The 22,592-nt window shown below is 42.1% G+C and overlaps 1 protein-coding gene across 2 annotated transcripts in view; it reads right to left on the reverse strand.

Annotated features, from left to right (window-relative positions):
* Positions 1-5,897: 5,897 nt before the first annotated feature.
* Positions 5,898-22,592, reverse strand: part of ttll7 (tubulin tyrosine ligase-like family, member 7) — a 154,494-nt gene continuing 137,799 nt past the window's right edge. The window contains exons 19-21 of one of the 2 annotated variants that reach the window (XM_063012627.1): positions 22,412-22,572; positions 18,734-18,910; positions 5,898-6,388 (exon numbers count right to left, since the gene is read on the reverse strand). In XM_063012627.1, coding sequence (XP_062868697.1) covers positions 6,280-6,388; positions 18,734-18,910; positions 22,412-22,572 — 447 coding nt within the window. In that variant the 3' untranslated portion in view covers positions 5,898-6,279. The remainder of the gene's footprint in view (positions 6,389-18,733; positions 18,911-22,411; positions 22,573-22,592) is intronic. The other variant, XM_063012628.1, reaches the window with a different exon arrangement.

A 22,592-nucleotide genomic window follows, 5' to 3' on the forward strand; every position in this document is an offset into this window, starting at 1 on the left:
GGTATAAAATATAAAAGACTTCCGTGTGCTCAGTATAATTCAGGCCTCTGGCTCCTTGAGTCCGCTACTCAGCAAAAACCTGCTAACCTTGTAGGTGTGAACTGAATCTAAAAGGGTCACCTGAACAACCGTGAAAGCGAGAAGGTTTTTCATGTATCTACTTTATTCTTTATCTGCTAAAATGAGTCACTAAGTCTGAATATGATCCAAACCTCACTCTATTCAGAGGTCAGAAATGAATCCTACTAATAAAGAGCTTAGTAATAAATACAGATAAAAGATCCGGAACCATCAGTGTTTATTGCTTTTAAACTTAAAAATCATTACCTAGAATGAAAATGAATTTGTCCAGGCTTAGTGACATGACATCAAGAATTATGAAGAGAAAAATTTAGCATATACAGTAGTCTCAGTGTTATAAAACCAACTGCTTCATGGGAGAACATTCTCTAGAAACACATTCTACATGAACATTCAGCAATCAGGAGCTTTTCCAAACTGCAATTCTACATCAACTACATCATACAAAGCATACTAATCTCCTAATTAATTAGTACCATCATTTAAATAGTCATTAACACATTCCTGGTTATGCTTAGTGTTGGCACCTCATAGTCTCCACTTGCATACCGGCTGAAGAAATACTGAGCATTGTTGTGAAATAACAAATATGGCAGAAAAAAAAAAAAGGAAAAAAATATATATATATTTTAATATATATTAAAAAATTTTATATATATATATACAGTGTATCACAAAAGTGAGTACACCCCTCACATTTCTGCAGATATTTAAGTATATCTTTTCATGGGACAACACTGACAAAATGACACTTTGACACAATGAAAAGTAGTCTGTGTGCAGCTTATATAACAGTGTAAATTTATTCTTCCCTCAAAATAACTCAATATACAGCCATTAATGTCTAAACCACCGGCAACAAAAGTGAGTACACCCCTAAGAGACTACACCCCTAAATGTCCAAATTGAGCACTGCTTGTCATTTTCCCTCCAAAATGTCATGTGATTTGTTAGTGTTACTAGGTCTCAGGTGTGCATAGGGAGCAGGTGTGTTCAATTTAGTAGTACAGCTCTCACACTCTCTCATACTGGTCACTGAAAGTTCCAACATGGCACCTCATGGCAAAGAACTCTCTGAGGATATTAAAAGACGAATTGTTGCGCTACATGAAGATGGCCAAGGCTACAAGAAGATTGCCAACACCCTGAAACTGAGCTGCAGCACAGTGGCCAAGATCATCCAGCGTTTTAAAAGAGCAGGGTCCACTCAGAACAGACCTCGCGTTGGTCGTCCAAAGAAGCTGAGTGCACGTGCTCAGCGTCACATCCAACTGCTGTCTTTGAAAGATAGGCGCAGGAGTGCTGTCAGCATTGCTGCAGAGATTGAAAAGGTGGGGGGTCAGCCTGTCAGTGCTCAGACTATACGCCGCACACTACATCAAATTGGTCTGCATGGCTGTCACCCCAGAAGGAAGCCTCTTCTGAAGTCTCTACACAAGAAAGCCCGCAAACAGTTTGCTGAAGACATGTCAACAAAGGACATGGATTACTGGAACCATGTCCTATGGTCTGATGAGACCAAGATTAATTGGTTTGGTTCAGATGGTCTCAAGCATGTGTGGCGGCAATCAGGTGAGGAGTACAAAGATAAGTGTGTCATGCCTACAGTCAAGCATGGTGGTGGGAATGCCATGGTCTGGGGCTGCATGAGTGCAGCAGGTGTTGGGGAGTTACATTTAATTGAGGGACACATGAACTCCAATATGTACTGTGAAATACTAAAGCAGAGCATGATCCCCTCCCTCCGGAAACTGGGTCGCAGGGCAGTGTTCCAGCATGATAATGACCCCAAACACACCTCTAAGACGACCACTGCTTTATTGAAGAGGCTGAGGGTAAAGGTGATGGACTGGCCAAGCATGTCTCCAGACCTAAACCCAATAGAACATCTTTGGGGCATCCTCAAGCGGAAGGTGGAGGAGCGCAAAGTCTCGAATATCCGCCAGCTCCGTGATGTCGTCATGGAGGAGTGGAAAAGCATTCCAGTGGCAACCTTTGAAGCTCTGGTAAACTCCATGCCCAGGAGAGTTAAGGCAGTTCTGGGAAATAATGGTGGCCACACAAAATATTGACACTTCAGGAACTTTCACTAAGGGGTGTACTCACTTTTGTTGCCGGTGGTTTAGACATTAATGGCTGTATATTGAGTTATTTTGAGGGAAGAATAAATTTACACTGTTATATAAGCTGCACACAGACTACTTTTCATTGTGTCAAAGTGTCATTTTGTCAGTGTTGTCCCATGAAAAGATATACTTAAATATCTGCAGAAATGTGAGGGGTGTACTCACTTTTGTGATACACTGTATATATATTTAAATTAATACAAAGCAAGGCCCTGAAATGTGTTTCCAAAAAATCAAACATACATTAAGTAATATTTCAACATGACAGTATTAATAAATAAAATTAGTAGTAAATGTAAATTAAATAGTTTTAATAAAATCAATAAATTCAAGTATTTTTGATGTGCAGTTTTTCCTCGTCGTCAGTCAAAAAACATACAAGTACATGCATTAATTACTCATAAAATGTGGTCATAAATATTGGCTAACATTCTACCTAAACTAATAAAAAACAAACTATCAATCAAACATTTCAAGCTGGATCCCAGTACCTGTTCAATCATTCCAGACTGGATCCACATTTGTGATACTCTAAACCAGTACCTGTTCAATCATTCCAGACTGGATCCACATTTGTGATACTCTAACCCAGTACCTGTTCAATCATTCCAGACTGGATCCACATTTGTGATACTCTAACCCAGTACCTGTTCAATCATTCCAGACTGGATCCACATTTGTGATCCTGTAACCCATCACCTGTTCAATCATTCCAGACTGGATCCAAATTTGTGATACTCTAAGCCAGTACCTGTTCAATAATTCCAGACTGGATCCACATTTGTGATCCTGTAACCCAGTACCTGTTCAATCATTGCAGACTGGATCCACATTTGTGATCCTGTAACCCAGTACCTGTTCAATCATTCCAGACTGGATCCACATTTGTGATACTCTAAGCCAGTACCTGTTCAATCATTCCAGACTGGATCCACATTTGTGATACTCTAAGCCAGTACCTGTTTAATCGTTCCAGACTGGATCCACATTTGTGATACTCTTACCAAGTACCTGTTCAAGCATTCCAGACTGGATCCACATTTGTGATACTCTAACCCAGTACCTGTTCAATCATTCCAGACTGGATCCACATTTCTGATACTCTAAACCAGTACCTGTTCAATCATTCCAGACTGGATCCACATTTGTGATACTCTAACCCAGTACCTGTTCAATCATTCCAGACTGGATCCACATTTGTGATCCTGTAACCCATCACCTGTTCAATCATTCCAGACTGGATCCAAATTTGTGATACTCTAAGCCAGTACCTGTTCAATAATTCCAGACTGGATCCACATTTGTGATCCTGTAACCCAGTACCTGTTCAATCATTCCAGACTGGATCCACATTTGTGATCCTGTAACCCAGTACCTGTTCAATCATTCCAGACTGGATCCACATTTGTGATACTCTAAGCCAGTACCTGTTCAATCATTCCAGACTGGATCCACATTTGTGATCCTGTAACCCAGTACCTGTTCAATCATTCCAGACTGGATCCACATTTGTGATACTCTAAGCCAGTACCTGTTTAATCGTTCCAGACTGGATCCAAATTTGTGATACTCTAACCAAGTACCTGTTCAAGCATTCCAGACTGGATCCACATTTGTGATACTTTAACCCAGTACCTGTTCAATAATTCCAGACTGGATCCACATTTGTGATACTCTAAGCCAGTACCTGTTCAATCATTCCAGACTGGATCCACATTTGTGATACTCTAAGCCAGTACCTGTTTAATCGTTCCAGACTGGATCCAAATTTGTGATACTCTAAACCAGTACCTGTTCAAGCATTCCAGACTGGATCCACATTTGTGATACTCTAACCAAGTACCTGTTCAAGCATTCCAGACTGGATCCACATTTGTGATACTCTAAGCCAGAACCTGTTCAATCATTCCAGACTGGATCCACATTTGTAATACTTTAACCCAGTACCTGTTCAATCATTTCAGGCTGGATACAAATTTGTAATACTCTAAGCCAGTACCGCTTGACCTTTTTGCTAGCTAGACCATGTGAAAAGCAGAATTGTGGGTCGCACCTCTATATGCAATAAGCTGGGGGTGGAGAACCTCTGATGCTAGCTGCTGTAGTCTGTTACTCAAAACCCTTGGAACTAGCTATAGTGCTTAGTAAGTATGCTCATGTGTCCACAGTTAAGAAAACATAATAAAATAGATTGAGATATACTGCAAAGGTAAACTCCAAAAAGAAGTTTTGGCAGTCTGTAAAATCCAGTCGGTTTTCAACTGTGAAGCATGGTGGAGGGAGCTCAATGTAAGTCAGCCTTCTAGCTGATGGAGTCCGCTACTCAAAACCCTTGGAACTAACTATAGCGCTTAGTAAGTATGCTCATGTGTCCACAGTTAAGGAGACACAATAAATAGAATGGAAAGAGACTGCAAAGGTAAACTTTAAAAGAAAGTCTGTTTTCAACTGTGAAGCATGGTGGAGGGAACTCAATGTAAGTCAGCCTGCTAGCCGCTGGAGTCCGCTACTCAAAACCCTTGGAACTAACTATAGCGCTTAGTAAGTATGCTCATGTGTCCACAGTTAAGAAAACGCAATAAAAAATAGAATTAAAAGAGACTGCAAAGGTAAACTCCAAAACGAAGTCTGTTTTCAACTGTGAAGCATGGTGGAGGGAGCTGCTAACTGCTAGAGTCTGCTACTCAAAACCCTTGGAACTAACTAAAGCGCTTAGTAAGTATGCTCATGTGTCCACAGTTAGGGAACCACAATAAAATAGAATGGAAAGACACTGCAAAGGTAAACTTCAAAGGGAAGTTTCGGCAGTCTGTAAAAATCTAACTGTGAAGCATGGTGGAGGGAGCTGCTAGCTGCTGGAGTCTGCTACTCAAAACCCTTGAAACTAACTATAGCGCTTAGTAAGTATGCTCATGTGTCCACAGTTAAGGAAACACAATAAAATAGAATGGAAAGAGACTGCAAAGGTAAACTTCAAAAGGAAGTCTGTTTTTAACTGTGAAACATGGTGGAGGGAGCTGCTAGCTGCTGGAGTCCGCTACTCAAAACCCTTGGAACTAACTATAGCGCTTAGTAAGTACGCTCATGTGTCCACAGTTAAGGAAACACAATAAATAGAATGGAAAGAGACTGCAAAGGTAAACTCCAAAAGAAAGTCTGTTTTCAACTGTGAAGCATGGTGGAGGGAGCTCAATGCATGTCAGCCTGCTAGCTCCTAGAGTCCGCTGGAACTAACTAGCACTTAGTAAGTATGCTCATGTGACCAGACCAGCATATTTTGAGTAATTAACAGACGTACGTACAATTCCAGGAGGTTCACAAACTTTTTCTTGCTAGTTTAAAGGTGAGTGTATAGGCATACACAAATTAACGCTATCGGCTGCAGTGCTGCAGAACCGTCTGTTCCAACATGGAGACATGGAATCAGGAGACAGAACCACAACCACCTTTGGCCTCATCACCAGGTCAGGCTCGCGGTTGGCCCGGGGACACCACTTGAACAGGCAGGCAATCCATTGAGCAATTTTGCATTCCTATATACGTAAGTTCTAATCTATAGTGCGATTTTAGTATTCGAACAAAAGTGACAATGAATGAATGTTTAAAGCGTCTACTATGCTAAATGTAATGAACAGTCTAAGAAAAACAGCACCAGCCGTTGGCAAACATGGCAAGAAGCGAAAATAAATATTTTAAAATAATCGGACTTTCTTAAGCACCAGGCATAAACAAAACTCATTCCTGTGTAAATTTCACCTCAACGTTTATCGATATTGTTAAATCGTTTCTTGTCCTGGTCAGAAATCCATAACAGTGAATCATATTTTGCAGTACTGATAAAGGACGGCGGATAAAATATTTTACAGCAGATCCACAGGCACAAACCGAGCTCGAGGGAGGTACCGCCTAATCGTCTGCGTCCGAGGCGCCAATGACTAAAGCTAACAAAGCGGACCGGCGAAATCCCTTTTTACATGCTTCCAGAATTAGCGTCGGCTCCCGCCAGGGGTTATCTGGAAAGGATCTGGTGGTCTTTCTTCCCCTGGAGGTGCGGAGTTTCCAGGGGGGAGGATCAGAAGTGGCCCATGCGGGTGGTGAAGAGACTGCGGGAGGCCACGTTTCGGCCCAGGCTGGAGGAAGGCCACTTGATGATGAACTGGGAGGTCACTGGCAGAAGACACCTGCACATACAGAGATGAGAAAGAAGTAAAAATGAGTCACAAAAGGAGATTAGGTCTATTAGGACGTTAGCAACCTGACAAGACGTAGTAAATCCGTGTAGCTACCCCTCTTGGTTTGATACTGTCCAAGCTGACCTGCCGAGACCCCTCTGTGTCTGGTTTTAATGATGACTGGCGTTTTGTATTTTCACTTAGGCAGCTAAACAAGGCTCGTGTTGACAGACTGGCTAAAGGAGTTGTTTAATGTCAACACTGCTTAAATCTGTCTACAAGGAGGAGGGTGTCGGGGAGTGGATACAGGCTGGGATAATTAACAGTGGAACGAGACGTGGAGGTTAACCATTTGAGACACACTGACTTGTAGGATTGCAGCCTATTCAGATCCAGACAGTTTGTTAACAAGGATGTTTCATCCGTTTTTTTTATTACAACCACAAAGCAGAAAAAGTTGGAACAGCATAGAAGATGCAAATAATAAAAAAACACAGACAGTATGAACCTGAGATATTTCATGTTTTGTCCTATTCTTCCTGCAAACACGTCTTAAGATGTGCAACAGTACGGGGTCGTCGTTGTCGCATTTTCCGTTTCAAAATTCTCCACACATTCTCTATTGTGGACAGGTCAGGACTGCAGGCAGGCCAGTCCAGTACCCGTACCCTCTTCTTCCTCAGCCGTGCCTTTGTAATGTGTGCAGCATGTGGTTTTGCATTGTCTTGTTGAAAAATGCATGGACGTCCCTGGAAAAGATGACGTCTTGAAGGCAGCATACGCTGCATTAATGCTGCCTGCCTTTGCCAAGGTCACTGACACAGCCCCATACCATGACAGACCCTGGCTATTGGACTTGTCGCTGATAACAGTCTGGATGGTCCTTTTCGTCTTTTGTCCAGAGCACACTGCATCCATTTTTTTCCAAAAAAGACCAGGAATACTGATTCACTTGACCACAATACACGTTCGCACTGTGTGATGGTCCATCCTAGATGCCTCCGAGCCCAGAGAAGTCGACGCCGCTTCTGGACATGGTTAACATAAGGCTTCTTTTTTTGCACAGTAAAGTTTTAAGTGGTATTTGTGCATATAACTGTATTGTAGTGCTTGATAAAGGTTTGCTAAAGTAATTCCTCACCCATGTGGTTATATCAGCTATTGTTGAGTGGCGGTTCTTGATGCAGTGCCGTCTGAGGGATCGAAGATCACAGGCATTCAGCTTAAGCTTGCACCCTTGGCCTTTATGCACTGAAATTCCTCCAGATTAATTGAATTGTTTAATGATATTATGCACTGTAGAGGGAGAAATATGCAAATCTCTTTCAATCTTTCTTTGAGGTTCATTGTTTTTAAACATTTTAATCATTTTCTCACACATTTGTTGACAAACTGGAGATCCTCTGATCATCTTTGCTCATTAAAGACTGCTTTTGTACCAAACCATGATTACAATCACCTAGTTTTTTCACCTCATTACTAGCCCTGAATTGCCCCGGTCCCAACATTTTTTTTGAATGTTTTGCAGGCCTGAAATGCAGGAATGGAGGTATATTAACAAATAAAATATATGACAAAACATGAAATATATTGGGTTCAAACTGTCTGTAATGAAATAAAAGTCAAAGTAAATGTAAGGAACAATGCATTGTTATTTGATTTGCATTTTCCTTACTTTCCCAACTTTTTCTGATTTGGGGTTGTACAAATTTTTGATGATGTGTATGCGTTTTTACTACTTTAGCTGTAAATAGTTTTTAGTGTATGTAACAACATACACACACACACACACAAGCCATACAACAACTGGACTTTCACTGGACCCTGTCAGCCAATTGGACACAGAAACAATGCCAGTTTTTGCACACATACATTTGCACATGCAGCAACAAAAAGAAAAAAAAACTATAAAAAGAGCTGTAAAATCACCCTTAGGCTTGTCATGTAGCATGTTAGCTGTGACAATTTTCGGTGTATAATATCCCCCAGACAAATTAACCATGCTGCTTCTTTTAAGTACAGTAAAAAAGATTTGCTGTGAGCGCTTGTGCTGAGATGCCATCATGCCCGAGAGACCAGTAAGAAGCCAAATTAACTTCATTTAGTTCAAGAAGAATGCCCTTGAATCTGCTGAAGAGTACCAGTGGTGCTTGTCAAGCAGGTATCTTACAATGCGGATTAAGTACCGTCTGTACAGCCAACACGTTCACCAGAGTGCTGCTCTGAAGTGTGTTCTGCATAAGCTAATAATAATATTAAGTGGTGAATTTTTCAATAAAAAAGTTGTTTTTTATTAGTGAAGACCATTTTTTAAAGGAATGCAGTGCACATTTTAAAATTTAGCTAATAATATATTCACCCAAATTGATACAAAAAACAGTGCTGAGATCTCAAGCTCTCGAGTTCAAATCAGCCAGCTTACACAAACACAGGATTGGCTGCGTGTCTGTAAGGGGTGGGACAATGTTTGAATAGGGTTTCCTGACCGATGGCGCCTGCACAATGATACGGGGTATAATGGGGATCAGTGTATGACTCTACATGTGCGAAATAGATCTCCATACTTTTGTCCACATACTTTTGGCCATCAAAGGTGTATAAACATTTGTGGCCACAGTTTGATGTAGGACACAGTTTGACAAGAAAACCATTGGCCTACACAGAGCTCCTACCCCAATCCCATACACCAGTGGGAGAAAATGGAAGATCAACTGGGAGCTGGACTTGGTATCATCAGTGCCTGACCCCCAAGGTTTTGCATTTTCTCTTAAGGAATCATGTGAGGTTAAGACTACACCGATCAGGCATAATATTATGACCACCTCCTAGTTTCTTCACTCTGTCCATTTTATCAGCTCCACTTACCATATAGAAACACTTTGTAGTTCTACAATTACTGACTGTAGTCCATCTGTTTCTCTACATACTTTTTTAACCTGCTTTCACCCTGTTCTTCAATGGTCAATAGGTGGATCATTCTCAGCACTGCAGTGACACTGACATGGTGGTGGTGTGTTAGTGTGTGTTGTGCTGGTATGAGTGGATAAGACACAGCAATGCTTATCCAGCTAACAGCGCCCCATGGGCAGCGTCCTATGACCACTGATGAAGGTCTAGAAGATGACCAAGTCAAACAGCAGCAATAGATGAGCAATCAGCTCTGACTTTACATCTACAAGGTGGACCAACTGGGTAGGAGTGTCTAATAGAGTGGACAGTGAGTGGACATGGTATTTAAAAACTCCAGCAGCATTGCTGTGTCTGATCCACTCATACCAGCACAACACACACTAACACACCACCACCATGTCAGTGTCACTGCAGTGCTGAGAATGATCCACCACCTAAATAATACCTGCTCTGTGGTGGTAGGTATATAGAGAAACAGATGGACTACAGTCAGTAATTGTAGAACTAAAAAGTGCTTCTATATGGTAAGTGAAGCTGATAAAATGGACAGTGAGTGTAGAAACAAGCAGGTGGATTTAATGTTATGGCTGATCAGTGTATATTAATATTTTGGAATAGCACATCCAACAAGCTCGTGGTCAGGTCTTCACATAGTCCACATACTTTTGGCCATACTATCTATCCATATAATGAAGCATGTATAAGGTTTTTTTTTGGACTCAAAGGCCAGCCAGGTTGTCGCGATATTTAATTGGACCTGTGCAATGCCTCCAGCAGGTATTCAGCTTTTGATCATGGAGACGTTCTTAGAAACCCCTGGCAGCACGAAGCCCCCTGAGAGGCAGCAGCTGTCTAACCACGTGCTCTCTGGAAAAAGTGCAGCTCTTTCTAATTATACACAATGACTGAGAGATCTGCACGTAGCTTCCGTCTGTTTGCGTGTTCAAAGTGTACATTTAATAATCCGGCAGCTATGATGTGCTGCGCTGTGGAGGAATTTGCCGGAAATTGTGCATTTATTAATTCATTCATTCACCTTCGGTAACCGCATCATTCCGAATTGGGTCGAGGGCCTGGGGGCATGCTGAAACACTGTGTGCATCACATTAATAAACACAAATAGAGCAGTGGATCTCAACCAGGGGGGCCCCGGCCCACTAGGGGGCATTAGTGAGCCTAGAGGGGGGGTACAATTGCATTCGAATTGATGGGAATATCAAAATGCTATGAGCATACAGTAGATCTATTGTGATGTCATAAATCAATTTTAAACTACCTATAGCCTATTCTAGATCTTTGAGAATAGACAAATATGGTTCGTCCACATCTAAAATGCAAAGGTTACCAGATGTGGGATATGAATAATTCTGATTCAGATGTTGATGCAGATCCCGATGAAGCAGACCTGGGTGAAGAAGCTCCCACCACAGTGTTCAGTGTTTCATTTATTAATAAATATCCATTCCTGCATTTCAGGCCTGCAACACATTCCAAAAAAAGTTGGGACAGTAAAGCATTTACCACTTTGTAATGTTGCCATTCCTTTTCAGGTTTTATTTTGTCTCATTCTTCCTGCAAACACGTCTTAAGATGTGCAACAGTACGGGGTCGTCGTCACATTTTTCGTTTTAAAATTCTCCACACACTCTGTATTGGGGACAGGTTAGGACTGCAGGCAGGCCAGTCCAGTACCCGTACCCTCTTCTTCCTCAGCCATGCCTTTGTAATGTGTAATGTGGTTTTGCATTGTCTTGTTGAAAAATGCATGGACGTCCCTGAAAAAGATGACGTCTTGAACACAGCACATGTTGCTCTAAGATCTCAATGTACTTTTATGCATTAATGCTGCCATCACAGAAGTGTAAATGACCTTTGCCAAGGGCACTGACACACCCCATACCATGACAGAACCTGGCTTTTGGACTTTGGTTGCTGATAACAGTCTGGATGGTCCTTTTCGTCTTGGTCCTAAAATGCTGATTCATCTCACCACAATACACGTTTCCACTGTGTTACGGTCCATCCTAGATGCCTCCAAGCCCAGAGAAGTCGACGCCGCTTCTGGACATGGTTAACATAAGGCTTCTTTTTTGCACAGTAAGGTTTTAAGTAGCATTTATGCATGTAACTCTGTATTGTAGTGCTTGATAAAGGTTTGCCAAAGTAATCCCTCACCCATGTGGTTATATCAGCTATTGTTGAGTGGCGGTTCTTGATGCAGTGCCGTCTGAGGGATGGAAGATCACGGGTGTTCAGCTTAAACTTGCGCCGATTCCTTGAATTTAATGATATTATGCACTGTAGAAGGAGAAATATGCAAATCCCTTCCAATCTTTCTTTGATGTTCATCATTATGTAGTTTTTTCACCTCATTTCTAGCCCTAAATTGCCCCCATCCCAACTTTTTTTTGGAATGTGTTGCAGGCCTGAAATGCAGGAATAGATGTTTATTAATAAATGAAATGAAGTTGAGCAGACAAACCATGAACTATCTTGGGTTCAAGCTGTCTGCAATCAAATAAAAGTCAAACTAAATGTAAGGAACACTGCATTTTTATTTTATTTGCATTTTCCATACTGTCCCAACTTTTTCTGATTTGAGGTTGTAGATCAACCAAAATCAGAAAATACCTACATTTATACCTTCATCATGTATTCATGCACGTTTTGGGAAGGTAAGAGGAAACCTGTAAGCCTGAAACCCAAGTATACATGTAAAGAACATGCACTGTTCTAACAGACAGTGATGGACAGAAGGTGAGAACTGTTGAAGTGACCACCATGCCATACTTATTATGGTACACACAGACATAATTTATTTTATTCATTAGGATTTAACGTCATGTTTTACACACTTTGGTTACATTCATGACAGGAACGGTAATTACTCGTTACCCAAGATTCATCAGTTCAAGTTTAATGTCAAACACAGTCATGGACAGTTTTGTATCTCTAATTCACCTCACTGGGCGGCACGGTGGCTCGGTGGGTAGCACTGTCGCCTCACAGCAAGAAGGTCCTGGATTTGATCCCCAGGCGGGTCAGTCCGGGTCCTTTCTGTGCGGAGTTTGCATGTTCTCCCTGTGTCTGTGAGGAGCTCCGGTTTCCTCCCACAGTCCAAAAACATGCAGTCAGGTTAACTGGAGACTCTGAATTGCCCTATAGGTGAATGGGTGTGTGTGTGTATGTGTGTCTGCCCTGCGATGGATTGGCGCACCGTCCAGGGTGTTACTTTGTGCCTTGCGGCCATTGAAAAGCCCCCCAACTCTAATTGGATAAGCGGTTACGAAAGTTACTTCACCTCACTTGCACTCTTTGGACTGTGGGAGGAAACTGACTGAAGCTCCCGGAGGAAATCCACACAGACACGGGGAGAACATGCAAACTCCACACAGAAAGGACCCAGACCGCCTCACCTGGGGATCAAACCCAGGACCTTCTTGCTGTAAGGTGACAGTGCTACCCACTGAGCCACTGTGCCGCCCCACAGACATAATGTCTGTGAGACAGGAAATTCAAATACACTATTTTGACCAAGTTATGTGGTAAAACTAATATAGCTACCAACATAGCTGCCATACAGGCTAACTAACCAGTTCTGCAGTTTATTCAGTTTACCGGAATGTAATTGTCATGCCATCTTTAAATAATCTGAATATTAACTGTGATAGACTTTGGGGATATTAAAAAGCGGATATAAAAAGTCTAAGATGCCTGGAGGATGTGAGAAAATGTGTTATGGTCTAATGAGACCAAGGAAATAATGAACAGTTCTATTTTTGGCACAAAACCTTCAGGCCTCTGCTAAAAAGCTGAAGATGAAGAGGAATTTCAATTTTCAGTGTGACATCGACCCAAAGCATACCCCCAAATCAATAAAATAGATTCACTAGAAGAAGATCAAAGTTATGAAATGGTCCAGCCAGAGTCCAGAGCTAAATCCAATTGAAAAACTGTGCGGGACCTGAAGAGAGATGGGCACAGGAGATGCCCTTGACTGAAAAGAGTGGGAAAAGATTGCCAACGCAAGATGCTAACAGACTCCTACTCAAAAATACTGAATGCTGTCATACAGTCAAAAGGTGCTTCAATAAAGTATTAGATTAAGGGTGTGTATACACCGACCAGGCATAACATTATGACCACTGACAGGTGAAGTGAATAACACTGATTATCTCCTCATCACGGCACATGTTAGTGGGTGGGATATATTAGACAGCAAGCTGACAAGGGCCAAATTGTGATGGCTGGGTCAGAGCATCTACAAAACTGCAGCTCTTGTGGGATGTTCCCGATCTGCAGTGGTCAGTATCTATCAAAAGTGGTCCAAGGAGGGAACAGTGGTAAACCGGCGACAGGGTCATGGGCGGCCAAGGCTCACTGATGCACGTGTGGTCCGATCCAACATACAAGCTACTGTAGCTCAGATTGCCAAACAAGTTAATGCTGGTCCTGATAGATAGGTGTCAGAATACACAGTGCATCACAGTTTGTTGTGTATAGGGCTGCAAAAGGGGGACCAACACAATATTAGGAAGGTGGTCATAATGTCTGATCGGTGTGTATACTTTGACCTTACAGTAATTCCTGCATTTGGCTGTGCTTTTATCTTTAGGATGAGTCTGCCAGTTTAGCTTAGCAGTTATCTAATAAAAGTTTTAGTGGTATGAAACCAACAGAAAGGATATTAGCTTTTATTAACCAGTATATACACTGCCTGGCCAAAAAAAGGTCACACACACTAATATTTTGTTGGACCGCCTTTAGCTTTGATTACGGCACGCATTCGCTGTGGCATCGTTTCCACAAGCTTCTGCAATGTCACAACATTTATTTCTGTCCAGAGTTGCATTAATTTTTCCCCCAAGATCTTGTATTGATGATGGGAGATTTGTACCACTGCGCAAAGTCTTCTCTAGCACATCCCAAAGATTCTCAATGGGGTTCAGGTCTGGACTCTGTGGTGGCCAATCCATGTGTGAAAATGATGTCTCATGCTCCCTGAACCACTCTTTCACAATTTGAGCCCGATAAATCCTGGCATTGTCATCTTGGAACATGCCCGTGCCATCAGGGAAGAAAAAATCCATTGATGGAATAACCTGGTCGTTCAGTATATTCAGGTAGTCAGCTGACCTCATTCTTTGTGCACATAACGTTGCTGAACCTAGACCTGACCAACTGCAGCAACCCCAGATCATAGCACTGCCCCCACAGGCTTGTACGGTAGGCACTAGGCATGATGGGTGCATCACTTCAGCCGCCTCTCCTGATACCCTGATGCGCCCATCACTCTGGAACAGGGTAAATCTGGACTCATCAGACCGCATGACCGTCTTCCATTGCTCCAGAGTCCAATCTTTATGCTCCCTAGCAAACTGAAGCCGTTTTTGCCGGTTAGCCTCACTGACAAGTGGTTTTCTTAAGGCTACACAGCTGTTTAGTCCCAATCCCTTGAGTTCCCTTCGCATTGTGTGTGTGGAAATGCTCTTACTGTCACTATTAAACATTTCCCTGAGTTCTACTGTAGTTTTTCTACCATTTGATTTCACCAAACGTTTAAGTGATCGCCGATCACGATCAGTCAAGAGTTTCCTCACTGTCCTTCCACTTTTTAATAATGCGTTGGACAGTTCTTAACCCGATTTTAGTAGTTTCAGCTTCTCCTTAGATGTTTTCTCTGCTTGATGCATGCCAATAATTTGACCCTTCTGAAACAGATTAACATCTTTTCCACGACCACAGGATGTGTCTTTCGACATGGTTGTTTAACAAATGAGAAGCTACTCACTGCATCAGTTAGGGTTAAATAACTTGTTGCCAGCTGAAACATAATCACCCATGCAGTAATTATCCAATGGGAGGCTCTTACCTATTTGCTTAGTTAAATCCAGGTGGTGACCTTTTTTTTGGCCAGGCAGTGTAATTAATAATAATAATGGACCTAACAGTAATCATTGCATTTAACTGTGCTTTTATCTTTAGGAACTCAATAAACTTTAAAATACGTTTTTAAAACAAGGGCTAAGGAGACCAATTAAGCTTAATAGTTTTATAATAAAAGTTTTACAGCCTGCGTCCTTTTTCAAATGCTTCTAACACAAGAGGTTCTTGACTGTCACTGCTACCCCGATAGCTCTCGACCCCCATGCCTTGCCACTGGCCGAGAGTGGCGGGTAGAAGCAGATGTAGGACAGGCGGCGTATGGATGCAGGTAGGGGGCACGGCACATGCCAGAGAGGAGGATGAGTGGCTTTCAAAAGGGGGAGGGGGGGTCACCGCCAATATGGTGCCATGCCCCTACTCAGACATCATTTTCCTAACGAGGCAAAGCATATGCCGGCTAAGTGAAAAGTCTAATCTGTCATCCCCCTGCTCCGTTCTGCCACGGAGTCGTCAATGAGGCATGTCCCGGGAAAGATGTGGAAGTGCGTGTCATGCGCCATGCAGTGAAAACTGTTGCGATTCGCCGTGACGAATGAGCGGGCGCTTGTTGCCATGGTAAGTGAGGTAAGATGGAAAACTGGCGCCCGTGCCCCCTCGAGCAGGCGAAAGTGGCGAACGTGCACGGGGGTGGTGGTGGCGGGGGAGAGAGGGGATGTTAATCCGAAATCGAGAGGACAGAGACCTGCGTCGAGTAGCGAGAGGGTGGAAGAGGAAGGGGTCGAACCACGAGATGAGACCGGTCCGGCAGCCAGGGGCGAGCTTCACCACAGTCCGCAAATCAAAAGCAGAAAGACAGGGTCAGAGTTTAATAGAGGGAAAAGAAAACTATTACTTTTGGGCCCCGCCCAAACAAAGCTTTAACAAAGCTTTCGAGTTCCACACAAGGGTACGGAAGTTAGTAATAGTTTTCATTGACTTTTGTGCCACAACGTAAATAAAAATAAAACAAAAAATTGATTTTAAAGAGGATCTGAAATTATATGGGTTAACACAGGCAGGCCAAATTACACCCCAAACCCCCCCTTATCCATTCATTACTGGTTTCACCAGATTACCACTGCTTTATCATTTTACTGGGCAAAATGCAGGACACACCCTGGACAAGTCGCCAGTCCATCACAGGGCAAACACACACTTATACCTAGAGCATTTTCCAAGGAATCTTCAAAAAGTTTCAGCACTTTTATACATGTATTTTAGTTGGAAACAGTGAGGGCATGAAAAGTAGTAATTGGGCGTGTCTTAGAGACTGAGAGAGCTTATAGTCTGGATTTAGCGCCATCTGATTTCCACCTTTTGGGACGCTTAAAGAAGCTTAAAGGGAAAGAAGATTTTTATGTGATGATGATGTGAAAGCAGCAGTGCATCAGTGGCTACGCGCTCAACCAAAAACATTTTTTGGTACGACGCTGGGAAAAATGCATCGGAAGGCGACTATGTAGAATAGTGATGTCATTTCCTTTTGAAATTCTTAATAAATAGAGTTTAAAAAGTGCAGAAACTTTTTGAAGGACCCTCATAGTCTCTGCAATTAACCTGACTGCATGTCTTTGAGCTTGTGGGAGGAAACCAGACCTCCCTGAGGAAACTCTCACAGACACTCCACACAGAAAGGGAATCAAACCCAGGACCTTCTTGCTACCCACTGAGGCACAGTGCCGCCCACAAATAACAGTTACCATTTACAAGAGATCGATGCTTTAAAGCAAGCGAATGTAAAACCTTTCCTATTTTCATATTCTATCTTTACCGTGGTTAAAAATACAATTATTTATACAGAGTAATCACATTCCAAATACATTTTTGAACTACTGGTCAAAACTTAATTTAGCAAATATTAAAATATTAAAATACAACCCCAAATCAGAAAAGGTTGGGACAGTATGCAAATAAAAACACAGAGTTTCTTACATTTACTTTGACTTTAATTTCATTGCAGACAGGATGAACCTGAGATATTTCATGTTTTATCTGCTCAACTTCATTTCATTTATTAATAAACATCCATTCCTGCATTTCAGGCTTGCAACACACTCCAAAAAAGTTGGGACAGAAGCAATTTAGAGCTAGTAATGAGGTGAAAAAACTAAATAATGATGTAATTCCAAACAGGTGATTGTATTCATGGTTTGGTACAAAAGCAGCATCCAGGAAAGGCATCCAGGAGTCTTTGATAGATGATCAGAGGATCTCCAGTTTGTCAACAAATGTGTGAGAAAATGATTGAAATGTATAAAAACAATGTACCTCAAAGAAAGACTGAAAGGGATTTGCATATTTCTCCTCTACAGTGCATAATATCATTAAACGATTCAAGGAATCGGGAGGAATTTCAGTGCGTAAAGGCCGAGGGCGCAAGCTTAAGCTGAACGCCCGTGATCTTCGACCCCTTAGACGGCACTGCATCAAGAACCGCCACTCAACAATAGCTGATATAACCACATGGGTAAGGGATTACTTTGGCAAACCTTTGTAAAGCACTACAATACGGTGGTACATGCACAAACACTACTTAAAACTTTACTGCGCAAAAAAGAAGCCTTATGTTAACCATGTCCAGAAGCGGCGTCGACTTCCCTGGGCTCGGACGCATCCAGGATGGACCATCACACAGTGGAAACGTGTATTGTGCTCAGATGAATCAACATTCCAGGTCTTTTTTTGGAAAAAATGGTATGGGGTGTGTCAGTGCCCTTGGCAAAGGTCATTTACACTTCTGTGATGGCAGCATTAATGCAGAAAAGTACATTGAGATCTTAGAGCAACATATGCTGCCTTCAAGACGTCATCTTTTCCAGGGACGTCCATGCATTTTACAACAAGATAATGCAAAACCACATGCTGCACACATTACAAAGGCGTATGGGTACTAAACTGGCCTGACTTTGAAATGAAATGCTTTACTGTCCCAACTTTTTTTGGAATGTGTTGCAGGTCTGAAATGCAGGAATGGATGTTTATTAATAAATGAAAAGAAGTTGAGCAGATAAAACATAAAATATCTCAGGTTCATCCTGATTTGGGGTTGTAAATCTGTTTTCTTTATTGTGCTTAATGTCCCAGACTAAAGTGTCCTTGGGTGCTTCAGAAAATCCTAAAATCTTATGCAACTGTTTTATTCAATTAGAGTAACACAAACAGAACGACGCTAAATTCCTGGCTCCCTTGGATTAAGTCTAACTACAAAGCAAGAACAGGGTGCATGGTTATATTCTGCGTTAAATAAAACGTACTGCAGCTACGGACTAAGTCGAGCAGGCGGCGCACAGGCCCCTAAGATCATTTAGCTCTGGCTCATCTCTGTTGTAATTAAATTAGCCATGCCTTGGGGGGTTAGTTAACCGATAATCTGTGGCTCATTTATTGCTGTTCATGGCTTCCCCTGTGCCACCGAAATGTCAAATGCGGCCCTTTCTGGCAACCTCGGACTAAAAGGGGACACGGGGGAATGAGCCTGAACAGATGGGACGGAGAAACGTGAAGAAAAGAGGGGTTTACCTGGGGTCATCCCACTCCGGGTTCAGTCCGGTCAGCGAGGCGCGCGATTCAGAAACGAACTTGTAGACCACCAGCAGGCAGTCCCGGCACACCTGCACCAAGCGGCGGCAGCACTGCATCTCCTGCGGCGACACCAGCTCGCTGCTTTTGCTGAAGATGTTCTCCCAGGATGACCTGCTACGGGTGGGACCACACGTACACAACGAACACAGAGATGAACACGTTTCATTCACTGAAGGACTTTCAGGGCTGGAATCTAACCGGGTGCCCTGGCGCCCGCCTGGCAATTGAGAGGGTCTGATCCTGAGCGTGGGCAGAATGAAAAAGAAACGGAGCTAAAATTAAGTCTGTTTTTTTGCATTTCAAAGTCGGCGGACAGCAGCAGAGATTTGTGTTTGATTGTGGAGATGAAGGTGTTTAATGGTGAGGGATCTGAGGGCACGTTACAGGCGAGGAGGCCTTCACAATGCTCCCCTGCTGGGGCTTTCCTCCGAGCGCTAGCTGCCCACGGACCTCCTTCGTGCACCGAGCCCTGATTAAATGGGAACAGCGTGGGGTCTTTGCACCTTCACTAATCCCCCAGTGCCATACACACTCTCATTAAGTTGAAACAAACCTGGGTGGTTACGTATCTCTGTATCCGTCAATTATACGTACAAGTGGGCTGTCGGACAAAATCTGTAGACCCCCCCTACACTACCCAGACAAGAAACTCGTGTGAACTCGTGTTTTGTACGCCCATGTTCAGACTTCAGGTTTGATTGCTTCATTTTCCTGCTCAAATCTTTTCAAGGAGCAAACCCCAACTGGGATAAATCTCGACTCAAACGTCAAATATATTTTTTTTCTTTGTTTTTAAAATGTTCACACACTGGGAGAAAAAAAAAATCTACATGTCACCTTGTAACTCCATGTCCCCTAAACTTGTTCAGCGCTCGATAAAACGGCATCAAAGTAAGAATATGAGACGAATCTGCATTCGTGTGGAAAAACCATCAAATCCACTCTGAAAGCTCCACATGTATCTGTGTTTGGCTCTAATTTTCTCCCGTTTCACTTTTAAACTTGTGTTACAGCTCGAGCTGCTGAGAAGTCGTGAGTAGGGATGTCCCGATCCGATCTCAAAGATCGGAATCGGGGCCGATCAAGGCATTTTTTAACTGATCGGTATCGGCTTTACTAAGGCCGATCCTAAGCCCGATCCTTTGTTTTACGTCAGCATGTCCGCTGTGTGGAAATACTTTAAATTGGAAAGTGAAACAAGTCCAACAGCGAAGTGTAATGTCTGCAATGCGAGCGTTTCACGAGGCGGTAGGAGCAGAGCTGCGTTCATTACTGTAGAATTTTACTATTTATATGGTGTGAGTCAAGGATCACTCTGGTTTAAAAAACAATAACTTTTAATTAGAGTATGAAAACTTCAGGACCATAGCATACAAGCACTCTGATTGGCTTAGTTATGTAACCGAGCGGCGTAGTGATGCACTTGCTTAATAAAGAAATAAATACACGGTATATTCACAAATTGTTGGGAGCATAACATATTATTAACTTCTTCTGTTACGGTACCGAATAGTGGACAGCTAGTCATCGCGTTAGCCAAGCACGCTATTCCATGCACTATGGAAGCCCCAAAGGGTCAAAACACACTCACTTCGCGTAGAAACGTCCATCTAACCACTGTCACAATACAACCACAGAAAAGTTTGTTACAGTTACAACACGCATACAAGTACGGTGGCTCATAAGAAACAAACCAGATATCATTTAACCAAATGATCTACAATTACTACCAATTTGATTCGGCACCTAAACAATAAACACTCAGTCGAATACAGCGAGTTTATTATTATATGATGAGAAGAGGAACTGGCTGTCCGCTAACACGGCAGAGATGCTGATTTTCCTCAAAAAGAACCTTCACTTTATTTTGAGTGTTCTAGTTTTACTACTACAATGCTGCACTAAGTTTGTTTACTTTTATTTTGTAAAAATAAAAGAACATTAAGCAATAGCTTGGATGCAGGCAATTTTTTTCCTACAGCACGGCAGAGCTATTCAGTTGTTAAACATATACATTGGATTAATTTGAATAACTGTAATGTACTTGAAGTGTGCACTGTGTGAACAGTATTATCTAGTTCTTATCTAGACAATATCTAGAAAATACAAGTATCGGTTTGAGACTCGGTATCGAATCGGGATCAAAATTAATGATCGGGATCGGGAACAAAAAAACGTGATCAGGACCATCCCTAGTTGTGAGAATCAGATTTTCCAAGAGAGTCTAAAATGCTTATTGTTAAAAGAAGCTTAATGTGAATTAATGTATTAAAAGAACGACACAGGAACACTAAACCTCTCTTAATTATTACTGCTCATAAGTTCTCTCCACTAATAAAATTCATTGCTAGATGTTTTAGTACAATAAGTCACATTAAGCTTTGTGTACCGCCACACTGTATAGGAAATAATGGCACAGCCGGCGCAAAACTGGTTTTGTCGCTTCTCATGTGAATGCGCCCTTACTGAACTCACTAAGGAAGGAGTGTGCCAAATCCGGCCCGCCACGTCACTTTATGTGGCCCGCGAGAGCTTAAAAGACGTATTGTGATGTTTTGAGTAGTTACAGAGGCGTACTTATAATTTAATGGGACACCTGTGCCCTTAAGTGGCAGCCGCTGACATCGTAGTCATGGCAACTGTCTTTGACTTTGCTAAGAAGCCATGTTTACTGTACTAGATGTAACACTTGACTACAGCTATGTGCATGTACTGTATTAAGTTTTTTATTGTTTTTATTATTAGTATTTTGTAGATTTACTCCATTCTGATGCACACAGTGTACAGTTGGGAAGCAAATAAAAGTGACCTAACTGTATTTTGGAGGGAGTTGTCTGTCTGTCTGTCTGTCTGTCTGTCTGTCTGTCTAGCTGAGAAAGGGGGAAAACTTGGCGAGGGCAGAACAATTGTCTTAAAATACACTGTAAAATCACACATAAACTGCATCTCTCACAATGCATGCCGATTTTGTGACCTGCAAAGTGACCGCATCCCGCCACTAGATGATGTTGAGAAATATTTACAAAAAAAAAGGAGGTAATTGGATAAGGAGGTAAGAAGGAGGTAATTTATATTATATTTGTGTTATTTTCAGTGTACAAGTGTCGAAACAACCCCATTATTCTACATTATCCTAAATTATTTGCAGTTCGACGGGACTATGGAAGGCATAAACAGGTTTCTCATACATCCTTATGGGAAAAAATACCTTGAGTTTGGCCGAATAGCCTTTAATGTAAAAATGTAAATCATCCTATGCATTATTTTTATATTGATTAGGATCAAACCCTCTCAACCGGAGCTCCCGGTGGAAACCTAATGCATTCCATACAGAAAGGAAGGTAACCAAGGCCTATTTTTAATTAAATAAATAAAATAAAATATAATAATAATCATTATAAAAGCACAATGCAGTGTAAAATGTGTCCAAGGTTTCTAATTTTCACTTAGACTGACCATGAAATGTACTCACTATTGGGCTTCTTAAATTTTCCCACACTGTATTTAAGTGTGTATATAGAAATTTAAGTACAATTCTTACCCAGTATATACCTGTAGTTTTTCAATTGGGAATTACTCAGCCCAGTGTGTTTCATTATGCTGGGAGGTTCTTACCCAGAGCTGCAGAAACAGTTCCACAGGCCTTGACCGTGACTCCACAGCAGTCGACTGAAGACACGGTTGAAAAGGCTGTAAAGGCGTAAACTGTCGACGTCGGGCTCCTGCCATATCCTCTGCAGCAAGGAACGTACGCTGGTGCGGACAATGTCCAGAACCTTCAACGTCCAGAAGCAAA

The sequence above is a fragment of the Trichomycterus rosablanca genome, chromosome 17 (genome assembly GCF_030014385.1).
Source record: "Trichomycterus rosablanca isolate fTriRos1 chromosome 17, fTriRos1.hap1, whole genome shotgun sequence".
Lineage (NCBI taxonomy): Eukaryota > Metazoa > Chordata > Actinopteri > Siluriformes > Trichomycteridae > Trichomycterus > Trichomycterus rosablanca.